Consider the following 16,852-nt stretch of genomic DNA (forward strand, 5'->3'; position numbering starts at 1 on the left):
TGCTCTCTGATCGCTTACTGCGGTCAGGAATTGCATCACACATAGTTCTCCCCAGACACCACGTCTGAAGGCTTGCGGCTACGTGGCCAGCTGTCCACAGCCACTTCTATTCTTTCTTTAACGTCCCAAGGCCAGGGACAGATATGCGGGAGAAATTTGAAGGAAGCCGAGAACGCGGTTACCTTGACGACCGCGACAAACGTGTGTGGTGGGGGAGGTGGAGGGGGGGTGGATACTGATCCCAGCGTGCCTCGCGCGACGCCGTGACGGAAGTGAGCGAGCACTTCCGCCCGCCATCCCTGCCGGTTCCGACTGCTAGGTGTTTCTGTTCCCAGTACTGCAATCATGAAGGATGTGCCGGCCTTCCTACAGCAGAGTCAGAGCTCCGGGCCGGGCCAGGCCGCCGTTTGGCACCGTTTGGAAGAGCTGTACACAAAGAAGTGAGCTCCGAGGCGGGGCGGGAGGGAGAGAGCTGTGAGAGGGCCAGAAGTCTCCGAGCAGTCTCGAGGGTCGGGGATGTGGAAGAAAAGGGTCGACAGCCTAGCCTAGCCAGGGTCCTGAATCTGGACTTTGCTTTCCAGCTTTTCCGGCTATGACAGGTTGCTAAGCTTCGTCTTCCATGTGTTCTTAAGTAAAGGGGGCCCGAGTTGGCCTGTGATGCCAGCTTAGTTTTGAGGATAGAGTGCCACCCGGTCAGAGACACAGACCCGGGTAACTTGTACTAAGCCGTACTGTGGTTGTCTACAACCTGTAATTTCTTCTTGACTCACAAACATTGATTCATTTCCCACTGCCCCTATTTTCTGTTGTTTCATATCGGCTTTTTTTTTTTTTTCTTTTGCCAGATCTTAGTGTTTCAGTTTGTTTGGAAACAGGATAAACTTAAGAACATTAGTGACCCTGAGCGTTCTCATGAAGAAACACAAAATCTTTCTAAACAAATATGCGTGTGATTTGATGGTGTTCAGCAGTTTTCTACTATTAGTGTTTTCAAGAGAAAATTTTCAATGTTTAGTACATAACTGCTTGTATGGGGTAACATTTTGTATTTTTCAAAGCACTATTAAATATTAGCCTTTAGTCTTGGTGTGAAATGCGCTATGTCGATATCATAAAGGATAGTATATTGGTTTATTCCAAGTATTGGCTTATTTCATCCTTCTGACATCCCATTGACAGATGAGGGGGCTGAATATCAGTTTTCTGTCTCTCCACAAGATATTCAACCAATAAGTATAGAGTTCAAAATATAGCTGTAGAATTCCACAGGTCTTCCAGTTGGCACTCATAGTGAGTATTGGTGCGGCCTCAAAAAATGTTCTCAGCTGTTACCTAAGAAAACGGAGTCTTGAGGAGGATACGTGGCCAAGGCGCAGCAGAGTCGAGAAATGAGCTTGAATTAGTTAGCACTTGCTTTAACTACTGTGCCTTGAGACCTGGGTAGCACTGATGTTTGAGGGGACCATCAAGGTTGAAGGCATCTGTTACTTCCTATTAGTTTGTGGGTCTGAAGGGCTTTTTGTTTTTTAGGTTGTGGCATCAGCTGACCCTTCAGGTCCTTGATTTTGTGCAGGACCCTTGCTTTGCACAAGGAGATGGTCTCATTAAGGTAATGACGTAGCCATCCTAGACCAGATTATGTTGGGTATACTCACAGGCTTTAATTATTATTGTATGTGTGTATGAAAGAGAGGAGTGTGTGTGTGTGTGCGTGTGCGTGTGTGCATGCCTAAGGAGTTGCAGGCAGTTGTGAGCCAGCTTGCGTATATGCTAGGAACCCAATTAGAGTTTTCAAAATGTTCTTAACTGTCACTGAGCCATCTCTCCAGCCACTGCTCATAGGTTTTGGTTGGTTGGTTTGAGAAAGGATCTCACTGGCTGACCTGGAACTTACTGTGTAGATCAGGCTGGGATCAAATCCACAGTCCACCAGCCTTGGCCTCCCAAGTGCTGCCCCTAGAGACATGCACTACCGTGCCTGGCTCTGCTGATGGACTTTTAAAGTCAAAAAATGGGCTTTACGATGGTCCAGTGAGCTGCATCTTTTCAGCAGTCACTGAGCACCGAGAAAGTACTTCTATGTCTGTTTTTTAGTGTAGTATTAGACATAAATAAATCATCACAGGTTACAGCTAATAATCCACAACACTGAAACAGACTCTGTTTTTAAAAGTTTAGACTAGAGCTAGGAACATGGCTTAACATCTACAAGGCCCTGTGCACCTTACACAACACCACAAAAAAACAAAGACCCCGGACCCGCAGCACACCTATAATCTTAGCACTTAGAAACTTGAGGCTAAAAGATCTTTAGTTCAAGACCACCCTGGCTTGCACAGGAGGAGGAGGAGGGAGAGAGACTGTTTAAATGGCTCCCCTCACTTCCCAGCTCTCCTACCCCGTCCACACTCGTGGGTTCCACTTGCCCAGAGATTTCTGTCCCGGGTAGTACAGAAAATAGACTGTCTCTTCAGTTGAAGGTGAGAGGGTTGGAGGGGATCCTGTGTGCTAAGTTGTCTCTGTAATAGAGCACTTTTAAAATGTCAGCAGAAGAAAGGAAGAAAAAAAAAAAGACACCCTTTCCCGTACTTGATCAGATTCCCTGAGGAATACCCATGAATTTTCTCACCAGAAGCCTCTTTTCTGAAATTGTTCCCTTTATCATCTGCATGTGAAAGGGATTCTTAGCATGTAGTTGTAGCTTGAGTTAATTCTCCTGGATACATTAGGGTGCTCACAGTGAAGCTTACCACTTTCTACCTCACCTCCTGGGGTTGTAAGGTTTTCTTATGGTCACTACTTACCAATTTGACATTTTACTACCCTTAAGAAATTGCAGTCATTTGTAAGCCTAAAGATTGTGCTGAGTATTCTGTCTTCCGGATTATGTGGAAAAAATAATAAATCAGACGCACTGCATAGTGATCTATTGTTCATATTTTCCTTTTGCTTTCTAATCTTTAGCTGATAGGTCCCCGCCCCATCGGTGTTTCTTTTTGAGGAGGTATTTGTTTTATTTTGTGTTTAAGAATGTCTTGCCTTCGTGTACACCATGGGCGTGCTTGGCGCCTGCAGATGTTAGACAGCATTAGATCCACCAGAGCAGGTGTCACAGGTGGTTGTGAACCATCACGTGGGTACTGAGACCCGGACCCGGATCTCTGCAACAGCAGCAGATGCTCTTAGCCACCCAGCCGCTTCTCCAGCCCCTATCTACGTTTCTTTTTGTTTGCTTGCTTTTGTTTTTCAAGTCAGGGTTTCTCTGTGTGGCCTTGGCTGTCCTGGACTAGCTTTGTAGACCAGGCTGGCCTTGAACTCTCACAGAGATCCACCTGTCTCTGCCTCCCACGTGCTGGGATTATGGGTGTGTGCCACCATATCCAGCTTCTTTCTGTTTCTTAAACTAAGAATATTGTCATTTGTTTGTCTCCTCTTCTCTAGTAGAGTCCAGGAGCATCTTGGAAGCTCAGCAGTTGCCCCACATGGTGTGTCCTTAGTACTGGTCTAGTGTCTTAGGAGGTACTCGTGTGCTGAGTGGCTGAGAAACGTGGCAATATAGGCCTATAGAAAGCGTTCTGACTTTTGAAGCAGCACTATTCTGCTTGATTAGGAGCACTTTACACTGACCTAGCTGTTGTGCTAGAAGCGCCTTGGAGGAAGAATGTAGGAATTGGCATTTAGGAGATTTTTATTTATTTTATTTTATTTTTAACATATAGAGTCTCCTGTGTAGCCCTGGGTGACCTGGAACTAGCTCTATAAAACAGACTGGCCTCAATTTCAGAGAGCTCTACCTGCCTCTGTTTCCCCAGTGCTTGATTAAAGGTGTGCTCCTCCATGCCCAGCTATTTAGGAGATTCTTTTTTTTTTTTTTTTTTAATTTTATTTAATTTTATTTTATGTGTATTAGTGTGAAGGTGTCAGAAGGTGGAGTTACAGACAGTTGTGAGCTGCCATGTGGGTGCTGGGAATTGAACCCGGGTCCTTTGGAAGCGCAGACAGTCCTCTTAACCACCAACCCATCTCTCCAGCCCCCATTTAGGAGATTCTTACAGACCAGTGTTCGCGTTCTCAAAGCCAAGGGCTCTGGGTTTTTTTGTTTTTGTTTTTGTTTTTTTCAATAATTCATTAGTGCTCATTTACGTGGACTCAAATAAGCCCTGGTAGGGTTCTCCCATCGCTCAACTAAGATTGAGGTGGTGCTTCCTATGTGCTGGGTACCGTGGTTTGCAGACTTGCGCTTGGCAGTCTTAGTGCCGCCTTTCTAACTAGAGGCAGCTTTAGGAGTCTGGCTGCTCAGAGTCAACCTCATACTGTACTAATTGTCCGTCTTTGGCTTTACAGCTTTATGAAAACTTCATCAGTGAATTTGAACACAGGTAATCAATCCCCTTTGGTCAGTTGTTTTTTGTTTGTTTTTTTTTTTTTTTAACTTGAAAATAGACACATTAGTGCTTTTTAACACTCAAACACTGATGGTTTTTATTTCAGGGTAAACCCTTTGTCCTTGGTAGAAATAATTCTCCATGTGGTTAGACAGATGGCCGGTAAGCCTGTTTGTTTCATAATAGAAAATACAAAATTGGCCAGGTTTGGTGGTGTACACCTGTAATCCCAGCACTGAGGGAGGCAGTGAGCGCAACCTGGGTTACATAGTCCCACGACAGCATGGGGTACATTATGTATGAGATGTTTGTCATAAACAGAGAGAGAAAATGTTACTGTTTATCTTGCCTAAAGACGTCTTAACTGCTTAAAAAGCTGCTGCTGGTGGGTCTGACTTTGTTCTTGTTTCTATTCTAGATCCTAATGTGGCTCTTACTTTTCTGGAAAAGACTCGTGAGAAGGTGAGTATGAAGCTTGAAAAGCATTTTCTGGTATATGTGTGATTTATAATTTATGTCTACACCTTCGGAAGCCATGTTCTTGGTCTCACGGTCAAGCCAGTGCCCAAAGAGCAGCCTGCTCTGCACATTTGCTACCTACATGTCTGAGGTTCCCTTGTTTTGTTTTATTTTTTTAATCTCTTCAGGTAAAAAGTAGCGATGAAGCAGTGATACTGTGTAAAACAGCCATCGGAGCTCTAAAACTAAATGTTGGGGATCTACAGGCTACAAAGGTGAGCGCATAGTAATGCACACAGTCATCCTCGTCGACTGTTTCTCCTAGGTGATTCTAGATCCTCTTAGATGATAAATTAACCATCACTGGAATGAATTTTTTTTAAAGTATATATATATATTAATATCTTAGTCTTCCCTAGCCAGATTTGTGATTTGATATGTGTAGACCATTCTTACCCCTGTGTGGTATCCCAGTGTATACATGTTTTATAGCATATGTACCTGTTCTCCTACAAAAGGACTGAGACCATTTTTTGTATTACAAGTGCTGTTCATGTTAGCGCTTCTCTGTCCAGGCTCCCCTGCATGGGCAGTCCCCTGCCTGTGCTTGTGAAGTGGCAGTGTGACGTGTTCTACAGAACATTCTAGGCACCTGTCAGGCTCTTGGTTGTTGGTGTTTACTAGCGACTCCACTCACATCTCTACTGCTGTTAATTGCCTGTCACTTTTTCTACTGTGTCCTTTATATTTTCTTTCTTTCTCTCCTTTTGGTTTTTCAAGACAGGGTTCCTCTATGTAGTTTTGACTGTCCTGGACCTGCTTTGTAGACCAGGCTGGCCTCAAACTCAGAGATCAGCTTGCCTCTGCCTCCCTGGGTGCTGGGATCACAGGCGTGCACACGGCACCCGGCTCTTCGTGTTTTCTTGCTCATTACCCCTGCAGGATGTGGAGTTACGTCTTTGCCAGTCTACAGCCTGTTGTTGTATTTTCTTCTGTGTTTTGGATGAACCAGCATTTTCCATTTTAGTGTCGTCGGTCTAACTAATGTTACCAGTCTTTGCCCTGGTAGCTTAGACTTTCCATCTTTGTGTTACATTCAAGCTCTTTTAAGGTGGAAGACAATTTCACTTCTTGTGTGTAGGAAACCATTGAGGACGTGGAAGAGATGCTCAACAGCCTGCCTGGTGTGACGTCAGTTCACAGTCGTTTCTATGATCTCTCCAGTAAATACTATCAAACAGTCGGGAACCACGCGTCCTACTACAGAGACGCGCTACGGTTTCTGGGCTGTGTCGACATCAAGAATCTGCCAGGTGACACGGGGCCCTCACAGTTCTCAGTGTGCAGGGAGCCCATAGCTGAGCGCAGCAGCTGTGAGGTGCGGAAAGGCGTAGGTCTTAAAGTGGACAGCTTTGTGTATGTTTTTAGAGTATTTGTCTCCAGGGTTGATTCAAATCCCATGCAGGCTCACCTTTCCCCGTCGCTGCCCTCTTCTGCAGGTCCATGTGAGGAGCTAAGCCTGATCCTATAGTTGTTGTAGTGATGTGCCTTTCCAGCCCTGCAGACAGGACGAAGGGCGTGTGATGTCCCCATAGCTGAGACCTTTGCTCTAAAAGGAGTTCATGCCTGGGAGCATAAATTGCAGCGTTTTGAGAATCTGAGGATAGAAGGAAAAGTAACCACAGAGTTTTGGCGAAAATAAGGAGAGTGTGTTTGAAAGATATTTCGCCCCGTTTTCATGCGTGTGCTCTTGGTGGTAAGGAGACTGGCAACTCCTAAAGACGCAGAGAAAGCTTTGCTTCCTGCATCTCAACAGAACTATATCAGAAAAGCAGCTGCTGTGGCCAAGAGAAGAGAAAGCAGACTTATCCAGCCTAAAGAGCTGTAGACTGCTGTCACCATGAGACAGCTGGGTGGCAGGGGTGAGGGTGGGGGTGAAGGATTTTACTACTCCAGGAAGTAGTATAAGCTGAACAGTGAAGAGACTGCATCCATCTCTCTATGAAGAACAGTGTAAGCAAGTGGTACTTCCACAGAATTCACATGTACGTGGCTCCTGGTCTAGCCTGAATGCCAGCGCTTTTGAAGAATAGCTCATGCTGAGGTTTGGTGCAGCAACATTCTGAAAGCGGTGAGCTTTATAGAGCCACATGTGACTGGCTGTGTCATTTTGCAGTTTCAGAGCAACAGGAGAGAGCCTTCACGCTAGGGCTTGCTGGACTTCTCGGCGAGGGCGTTTTCAACTTTGGAGAACTTGTAAGTTGGCCTGACACTTAACAGTGTAGGGAGGAGGAAAGTCTGACTTGTGCCAGCTTACTGTCTCTGTCCCCACAGCTCATGCACCCTGTGCTGGAGTCACTGAGGAGCACCGACCGGCAGTGGCTGATTGACACGCTGTACGCTTTCAATAGTGGTGATGTGGATAGGTTCCAGACCCTGAAGACAGCCTGGGGCCAGCAGGTGGGTTCATGTGCCTGTGACTGCTCTTCCACAAGGATTCGCTAATCCCCCCCTACACACACCAGATGCCCAGGAGGGTCTAGGCACAAGGCCGGACATGGGTAGGCCAGGCTTCCTGTCCCAGAAACAGGCCATTAGGAGTCTGGGTCACCGCAGTGCTGTTCATAAAAACACAATGTGTTTCTCTGTGTGGGGGAAGGTGCACTGTAGACCTCCCAGAGGAAGCCATGTCTGTAATCTCTTTTTCTTTTTCTTTTTCTTTTTTTTTGGGGGGGGGGGGGGAGAAATTGTTATTTTCCCAATTCTTTCTCCACTGAATCCCGCTCTGCTCTCCCCATGCCTGTAATCTTGAATGATTGAAGAGATGCAGGGGAACAGAGAGAGAGAGAGAGAGAGAGAGAGAGAGAGAGAGAGAGAGAGAGAAAAGAAGAAGAAGGAGGAGGAGGAGAGAAGAGAAAAGACAGACAGACTAGCTTGCTGTAGCAATTCATAAGAAGCAAAAAGATCCAGGGATATCTGCACAGATGTCCCTGCTGGGACTTTCCATGGCAGAATGTGACCTGTTTTGTTTTGATTCTGAGGCGTGGATCCCCTTGCCTCATCCACAGCACTGGAACCACAGGTGTGGCATCATGGCAGCTGCAGACATCCAAAAAGAAGAGCCACAGTGAGATTTTATGTTGCAAATTAGTCACTGACTGTTTTGACTCAGCACAAGCCACTAGGCCTTCGGCACTTTCAGCAGACTGTGTTCGCACAGCCAGTGCCACTCAAAACTTTTTAAGGCACAAGATTTGTTCTTTACTCGTGATGCCCCCACCAAGACTCTTGAGGTACCAGGTCATGTTGTCAGTAACATCAGTGTAAATCTCGTTTCATACACTTGAGAGACAGCCTATTAATATGGTTCTTCTCCTCCTCCCCCCCTCCTCCCCTTCTCTTCTCCTCCCCCTCCTCCCCTTCCTCCTCCTCCTCTTCTTGCTCTTGCTCTTCCTCCTCCTCCCCCTTATCCTCTTCCTCTTCTTGTTTGTTTTTTTGTTTTTTGAGACAGGGTTTTTCTGAGTAGCCCTGGCTGTCCTGGACTCGCTTTGTAGCCAGGCTGGCCTCGAACTCAGAGATCTGCCTGCCTCTGCCTCCCTGAGTGCTGGTATTACAGGAGTGTGGGACCATGCCTGACTAGTCTGTTTCTCCTTTAAATTCAGAGATAAAAGGATTTAGAATCACTTGGAACTATCAGTAAGCCTCAGCTAGCCACAGTGTAAAGTGCTCAGGCTTGCCTGGTATCTTTTAGTTTGACCTGTAGTAGAGTTTCAGAACACATGCTTCTGTTTCTGCACCTCGCAGCCTGACTTAGCAGCCAACGAGACCCAGCTTCTGAGGAAGATCCAGCTGTTGTGCCTTATGGAGGTAAGAAACACCCAAAAATCCCTGTCCACAGGACTTGAACAGTGCTCTTGAGCCAGCTAGGCCCCATGAGCTTTCCAGCCTCTTCTCAGAGCCCCGCTCCTGTCTGTTTTCTCTTTTTGCCTCTGCTCATTTAAGTTTGAATTTGGATCTTACCTTTTTTTTTTTTTTTTTTTTTTTTTACATTTATTCTTTTGTGGGAGAGAAGTACAGAAAATGAGAGCGTTTCTCTCCCCTGCTGCCTCATGGGTTCTGAGGATCGAATCCTGAGTTGCCAGGCTTGATAGCAAGGCATTACCCACTGAACCGTATCTACTTTCTCTCTCTCTCTCTCTCTCTCTATATATATATATATATATATATATACACATACATACATACACACACACACACTTATGTATTTTACATCTGGACAGCACAGCAGTTTCGCCTCTCAGTCCCCTCCTGCTTTCCCTCTCCCCTCCCCCCATTCACTCCTCCATTTCTCTTCAGAAAAGGGCCAGCCTCCATGGATATCACCTGCTATGGCATATAAAGTTGCAGTAAGACTAGGCACCTCTTCTATTAAGGCTAGATAAGGCAACCCAGTATGGAGAAAGGGTCCCAAAGCCAGGCAGCAGAGTTAGAGACAGCCCCTGCTCCCACTGTTAAGAGTCCCACAAGAAGACCAAGCTACATAACTGTCACACATGTACAGAGGCCCAGGTCAGTGTCATGTAGGCTCCCTGGCTGGTAGTTCAGTCTCTGTGGCCCCTCTAGGTTCAGGTTGGCTGATTCTGTGGGGTTTTCTTGTGGTGTCTTCGACCCCTCTGGCTCCTACAATCCTTCCCCTCTTCCTGCAGTAGTCCCTCAGCTCCGCCTAATATTTGACTGTGAGTCTCTGTGTCTGTTTTCATCGGTTGTTGGGTGAAGCCTCTCCGATGACAATTGGCCCAGATGCCAGTCGATGAGTATAGCAGAACATCTTTAGGAATCATTTCATTGGCTTTATTTTCTCCATTTCTGTTTGGCTCTATCCTGGGTCTCTGGGCTATGCAGCCTCTGGCTCCTGGCCCTCTGGGCTTTCTTCTCATGGCATGGTTCTCCAGCTGGACCGGTCATTGATTGGCCACTGTCACAATTTCTGCATCACCTTTACCCCAGCACATCTTGTTGACAGGACAAATTGTAGGTCAAAGGTTTTGCGGCTGGTTTGGTATCCCATTCCCTCCACTGGAAGTCTTGCCTGCTTACAGGAGATGGCTTCTTCAGGCTCCATAGCCCCCATTGCTAGAAGTCTTAGCTAGAGTCACCCTTACCAATTCCTGGGAGTTTCCATTGTGCTAGTTTCTAGCTCGTTCCTGAGATGGCCTCTGATTCTAGTTGTCTCTCCCAGTATTCTCTCCTTCTCTCCTCCCCACACCTGATCCTTCCTGTCCCCACCCCCACCTCCCAGCCACCATACCACAAGGACACTTGGCTCAACTATGTTCTTAGCAGCTTTATTTGTAATAGCCAGAGACTGGAAACTTTTTTAATGATTTATTTATATTTTACATGCATTGGTGTTTTGCCTGCACCTGCATGTGTGGCATGTATGTCTGTGTGAGGGTGTTAGATCCCATGGAGCTGGACTTATGGACAGTTGTGAGCTGCCATGTTGGTGCTGGGAATTGAGTTTGAGTCCTCTGGAAGAGCAGCCTCTGCTCTTAACTGCTAAGCTATCTCCATCCCTGACCAAAAAAAAAAACAAAACTTAAAAAGCCAATTCTCTGACCACTTTTGCTTAGAAAAATAGTTTTGTTTTTCAGATGACTTTCACGCGGGCCTGCCAACCACAGACAACTCACTTTTGAAGAAATTGCCACAAGTGCCAAAATCACTGTGAATAAGGTATGGTTCTTGGACTTAGAGTGTCAGAGTCCCGGGACTGCCCCACCCTTAGCAGAGTTCTGGCCTGGGCCAGTACTCTGCTCCCAGTGCGTCTCAGGCAAGCCCCTTGCACAGGTGGAGCTGCTGGTGATGAAGGCCCTGTCGGTGGGGCTGGTGAGAGGCAGCATCGACGAGGTGGACAAGCGGGTGCATATGACATGGGTGCAGCCTCGAGTGCTGGACTTGCAGCAGGTAAGGGGACCGAGCCCCTGCCTGCGTCACGGACGTGGGTTGTAGCGCACGGACGTGGGTTGTAGCAGTGCCATTCTAGTTTTATGTGGACAGAAGCCATTTGGGAGGAAGACGCTGTTCTGCAGAGTGTTGCAGATGGGATTACCACTGTGGAGATACGGCTGTAGGAAATGCACTCCCGGCTCTGAGCCCTGCATTTAGGGGCTTACCGTGACAACGGTGTGGCTGTGCTGGTGATGCCTCCTAATCTGAAAATTGGTACTCTGGTCAGACGTGTTCCTGGTTCTGTGACTTGATCCCATATCCTCACTCGTATTTTCTGGACATTTAATCTTGTGATTTCCTCCATTCTTTTTCTTTCATGTGAGTTTTTAGAATGTCCCCGTGACGAGACTTGGCACAGTGATCCCGTCACAGCCCTCTACCTTCAGCTCTGTTGCCCTTAGCATTTCCCCAAGAAGCTCTAGAGATTTAGCACCACACACAGGGCCTGTGGCTCCCTTCTACCCTGAAACCCCTGTGACCCCGACTTGCCTTTTTAGATCAAGGGAATGAAGGAGCGCCTGGAGCTGTGGTGCACTGATGTGAAGAGTATGGAAATGCTGGTGGAACACCAGGCCCAAGACATCCTCACCTAGTACCCCAGGGTCCTGCAGACTTTGCCGCCCCCCGCATGGCAATTCTTCAACCCCTAAAACCATCAGCGGAGATCTGACTTGAATTGGGATCCTGCTAGGAGTAGGAACTGTGCTTGCTATAAAAGCAGAGATCTGTATTGGTAGGGGTGTGATTACTTGGAGAAGGCTCCAATGTGGGGCGTTTTGTAGCCTGCATGGGTGGGAGGGGGGACTCCAGGCCTGGGTGATGAGGAAGGGCACAGGTGGGGATGGGGACGGAGTCGTCTCCACCCAAGTCCACCTTAGTGTACCTTCTCCATTGCGGTCTGAGAACGCTCCTTTAATAAATGCCTTTGCTTTGTTCTGGTGATGCTTCTGTTTTGGGGCTTAGCTTCCTGGCCAGTCCTATGCCTGAAGAAAGGAAGCAGTGATGGGAACTAGCCTTACTCTTCCCCTACCACCATGCCCAGTCTGCGACCGAGGAAGTGAGTTCTATATTGTGAGGCAGGGAGGGCTTTTTGCAGCCCCCTTGAGTGCTTCCTCAGACTCGGGCATTCACCCTTACCACCTAGCGTCACTAGGGCACGCACAAGAATCAACACGAGCACGATGGACAAGTTTAATGTTGAGGGCCGTGCTGCTTTATGCCATGGAGCTTTTCTTATAGCTCTCCAAGTGGGATAAGATCCACCCTGCAGGAACCAAGAAGCCGACGAACGTGACACTGAGCCCCACGGCCTGCTCCTGCGGAAAGGAGAACAAACGTGAATCTGCTGGCCACTAGAAAGACTGGGCCTGGCCACTGGGCAGGGGACTCCTGTCCTTAGAGCCCTGCAGTGCAGGCTTTGGCCTCAGCCAGAAGCATCCCTCTAGCTGGAGATGACTGCCATTGCTCTCCCTCTCTCTAGGTTGGCCAGCCATATCCCCATCTGCCTTCTGCTTGGGAGCAAGCAGGCTTTGCTGCGTCAGAGAGCTTGGCAGCCTCAAGTCCTTGGCAGGGAGAATGACCTCAGAAATCGGGAGAAACAGCCTTGCCCTTCAGAGCCCAAGGTCTTGCCTAGCTAAAGCAGCCTCCAGGGAGGCAGAGGCGCACTCGGCTCCTGTGATTCACCGTCATGTTCCAGGGCGCTATGTAGAACAATAGCGAAACAGCTAAGACGTAATAAACAATGTCAGCGCAGCCCCATTCAGAAGCCACGCTGGCTGAGGTCAGACACTGCCCTGTGTGGGTGCCTCATGTGCAGTAGGGACCCCAGAAGAAGCCCTATGTTCTCAGTAGCTTTATGTAAGGAACCGGATTCTGAGGTATTGACTGCCTGGCACCCTGAGTCCCCCCTAAACATGGCCAGTGTCCAGGCTTCCCGTTCGTCAGTCTTGAAGCTGAGTCAGTACTTAATTGGAAACCATCTTCTCTGTTGACCTTAATTAATCCTGAGTATAAGCAAATTTGGCCTAGAATGGGACTCTTACTCTGGACTGAGTCATAGCTGTATGCCTGTGACCAGGTAACCTGGTTCTTAGGTTAATTCATATGTAAGACAGGCACACTTTATATGCCGGGGTCCTTGAGGAGTTTCACCCTCAGAGCAGCCCACCTTCCCCATAACTGGAATAAGCACATCCCGCTACAAGCCCTGTATCACACTTGACCTCTGCCCCCTAGTCATGCCACTGCTGACCTTGGCCAGAGGTAAGTGAGGCCTGAGGAAAGCCCCCAAATCACCATTTCCGTAGCCCTCTAGGAGCCTGGCCCACAGGCAGTGGTGCCAGAACCCCTCTCCTGGCACGTGGACGCTGCATTGGCATAAAACGCATTCACCTTTTCCTTATCACTTTAATCTTACCTGTTGCCCTAAAACCCAGGAAATGCCACCTTAGAAGTTACTTACCATGGCGGAAGTAGGGGTTTTGGCTGGTTTGGCTGAGAGGTGGGCTTTGGGAACCACTGTATGCTTCACAGGCACTTGGAGCAGCTGCAGGACAGGGGGGAGCCTGGGCATGATTTTCAGGTCGCACTCCTTCCTTGGCCCCAAAGAGGTACCCTGAGTGGCCGCTGCACGTCCTCTGCTCACTTGGGTGGTTAGGGCTTTTTATAGCTGGGGTGGAGAGCTGCAGCTGTCTCCTGTCACAAGACTTGGCAGCAAGGATGCCTGCTGGTGGCTGGGAGAGAGCCAGTCTGCCCTGGGAGCTTGCTGTGAGCCCCTCAAAATGCAGGTAGAGGGTGTAGGCCATTCTGAGCAAGGTTCACTTCTTTGCAGAAAAATCTTTCAATGGGCTAGGTCTGGGAAAGTCAGACTTGAAGTACAAGAAATGTGGCATACTTTTAAAAGTGAACGTTTAAATCTTGCTGGTCAACCACACAGAACCATGCAACCTGCACTCAAGGTATGATAATGATCCTGAGCGAATGACTGGGCTGGCCTTCCCGTTCTCACATGGTTTACTTTGAACCAGTAGTCCTGTTGTGTTGAGTCTCTCCTTCGTAGGTTCTAGGCGTAGCTGGGGAGTTTCTCCAGAGAGGTGTAGTTTCTACATACTGAATGGCCTCAAAGGAACAAAATAGAACACAGAGCAGGCACTTTCTGAGTGCCAGCTGTGGCCTGCAGCCATGTCTGACCCCAGACCTATGTCCCCAGTCAGGGCATCAGGCTGGGTGAACTCTAGCACTCTGGCCTCTGCAGACAGTGTGCCATCCATTTCTTCTCAGACTTGGATTGGTGCTCCCCAGAAGACTGTTGCCCTCTTCCCAAGGCACACCCCACTCTCCCTCCATGCGTTCCTCTGTCCTGCCTCTGTCCTCTTATCCCAACTGACTCCTACCAAATGCGAAGGGCAGTTTTCCAGCACTGCGTCAGCCTTGCTTGGCTTGGTGGCTGCCTTTCCTCCCAGCTCACTGAGTCTCTTTCTGACCTGTGGGTACCAAACTTCTTGGGTCGCCATCCAGTCTTCCCAGACCTCCTCTGCCCTGGACCAGTCTGCTTTAGCACTGCCAGCTTCTCAGTCTCCATCTGGACCGGACTAAGCACTGACAGCTCTCCCCACCTCAGGGCCAAGTTCTGGGGCCCGGAAGTGCTCCTTCCCTGGCAACAGCCCCCTATTTCCTCTAGAGTTTATACTCTGTTTCCAGCCCAGCAGTAGCACCACACTCCAAAAAGATAAGCTCCCCATCTTTCCAAAGTCTAGCCTCAAACATCTCTACTTTGTTGTCTCAAACAGTTCCTGTAAAGCAGCCATCATTACTACCTACACTGCAGTCTCCAACAGGCTCCAAACACTGCCTTCTCCATAGCCCCAAGGCCTGAGTGATGTACATAGCACATTGTCAGCACACACTCGTGCCTTTTACTGAACAACCCCTTCTTTTCTCACATACCTCAGGTATTCAGGTCACGAAGCTTTGTTCAAATGACATCTGAAGTATATCTTGCTCCACCATGTGCTCCCTTGACTAAAGCATGTCGAGAGGGTAGGAACTCTGTGTTCTCTACTGAGTCTTTAGGATCTAGAGCAGTTTCTGGCCTACCAGATTGCTCAGGCAGTTAGGCAATCCAGATGATGGATGAGTGAATGGATAGATGGGTGGATGAGTGAATGGATAGATGGGTGGATGAGTGAATGGATAGATGGGTGGATGAGTGAATGGATAGATGGGTGGATGAGTGAATGGATGGATGGATGAGTGAATGGATAGATGGGTGGATGAGTGAATGGATAGATGGGTGGATGAGTGAATGGATAGATGGGTGGATGAGTGAATGGATAGATGGGTGGATGAGTGAATGGATAGATGGGTGGATGAGTGAATGGATGGGTGGATGAGTGAATGGATAGATGGGTGGATGAGTGAATGGATGGATGGGTGGATGAGTGAATGGATAGATGGATGGATGAGTGAATGGATAGATGGGTGGATGAGTGAATGGATAGATGGGTGGATGAGTGAATGGATAGATGGGTGGATGAGTGAATGGATAGATGGGTGGATGAGTGAATGGATGGGGGAGTGAGTGAATGGATAGATGGGTGGATGAGTGAATGGATGGATGGGTGGATGAGTGAATGGATAGATGGATGGATGAGTGAATGGATGGATGGATGGATGAGTGAATGGATAGATGGGTGGATGAGTGAATGGATAGATGGATGGATGAGTGAATGGATAGATGGGTGGATGAGTGAATGGGTAGATGGGTGGATGAGTGAATGGATAGATGGATGGATGAGTGAATGGATAGATGGATGGATGAGTGAATGGATAGATGGATGGATGAGTGAATGGATAGATGGATGGATGAGTGAATGGATAGATGGATGGATGAGTGAATGGATAGATGGATGGATGAGTGAATGGATAGATGGATGGATGAGGGAGTGAATGGGTAGATGGGTGGATGAGTGAATGGATAGATGGATGGATGAGTGAATGGATAGATGGGTGGATGAGTGAATGGGTAGATGGGTGGATGAGTGAATGGATAGATGGGTGGGTAGGTAATGTAAATGGGTCGGTGGACAGTTGGATGGGGGGATGGATAGCTGGGTGGGTAGGTGGGTGGACAGTTGTATGGGTGGGTAGGTAGATGGATGGGTGGGTGGGTGGGTGGACAGTTGGATGGGTGGGTGGATAGATCGGTAGTCAGTTGGGCAAGGAAATGTAAGGATGGGTGATGTTTCCACCATATACCAGGCACTGAGCTAGACAGGGTAATGCAAAGCTGAGTCATCTTCTGGGAAAATGTTCCATTATCAGAAGGCATGGTCATGGCTGAGAGAGGCCACAGCCCAGGGTGCTCCTTAGTTACTTTCAGGCAATGTTGGTGTGAGCCCAAGCCAAGATATAGGAGGTGTGGTCACTGGGCATTCAGCCTTGTCCTTAGCCATTGCTGTGTACATGGGCCGCCTCCTTAAGCTCCACCTACCCTGTAGACCCAGTGCAATGCAGCAAGGAGCCAAGTCCAAGGAGGTCAGAGGGAGGGCTTGGGTGGGGGAGGTGTCTTGTATATTATTTCCACAGCCCTGGGCTCCAGATTCCAGCCTCAGGCTGTGGGGGGCCGAGGGGAGGGCTCTTCCTCTCCTGTGGAGTAATCCCTTCCGCCTGAAGCCTTAATTATAGCCTTGGGGGCCAGTCTTGGATAAAGCTGTGGACCTGAGCCTTGTTCAGAGGCTCTGTCTTCCGGTGATGTTTCTTCTTTCACAAATAAGGCCTGTCCCTAGCCCATCCAGGCCAGTTCTTGCGGAGGTCTCTATCTCTGCTCTTCCAGGCCTGGGCCATTTTTTGACTGGCATTGGCAGGACCATCCCCAGATGACAAGACTGCCCTAGACCTAAATCGTACCACCCTTCTACAAAGTTAGCAATGTCAAGACAGGGAATTGCTCCTGATTCAGCTCTGTCTGATACTTTGGCTTTTAAGAGAAGTTTTAG

General features: G+C 48.3%; 2 protein-coding genes across 2 annotated transcripts; one reads left to right on the top strand and one right to left on the bottom strand.

The window, feature by feature from the left end:
- The first annotated feature begins 248 nt into the window (after window positions 1-248).
- Psmd13 (proteasome 26S subunit, non-ATPase 13) lies at window positions 249-11,469 on the top strand. Its single transcript, XM_051145585.1, is given in 14 exon segments — window positions 249-440; window positions 1,531-1,609; window positions 4,345-4,379; window positions 4,492-4,547; window positions 4,804-4,847; window positions 5,033-5,119; window positions 5,986-6,157; window positions 7,021-7,100; window positions 7,179-7,304; window positions 8,649-8,711; window positions 10,499-10,513; window positions 10,515-10,580; window positions 10,695-10,811; window positions 11,354-11,469. Coding segments are annotated over 14 exon segments (1,131 nt in total). The 5' UTR covers window positions 249-345; the 3' UTR covers window positions 11,450-11,469.
- A 557-nt stretch (window positions 11,470-12,026) lies between these two features.
- Window positions 12,027-13,506, bottom strand: LOC127189973 (cytochrome c oxidase subunit 8B, mitochondrial-like). The gene is made up of 2 exons (XM_051147026.1): window positions 13,318-13,506; window positions 12,027-12,172 (listed from the first exon to the last, which is right to left on the bottom strand). Exons 1-2 carry the CDS (start codon window positions 13,426-13,428, stop codon window positions 12,071-12,073), a joined length of 213 nt encoding a protein of 70 aa, XP_051002983.1. The 5' UTR covers window positions 13,429-13,506; the 3' UTR covers window positions 12,027-12,070.
- Between the last annotated feature and the right edge of the window lie 3,346 nt (window positions 13,507-16,852).

The sequence above is a fragment of the Acomys russatus genome, chromosome 5, assembly GCF_903995435.1.
Source record: "Acomys russatus chromosome 5, mAcoRus1.1, whole genome shotgun sequence".
In the NCBI taxonomy this organism is placed as follows: domain Eukaryota; kingdom Metazoa; phylum Chordata; class Mammalia; order Rodentia; family Muridae; genus Acomys; species Acomys russatus.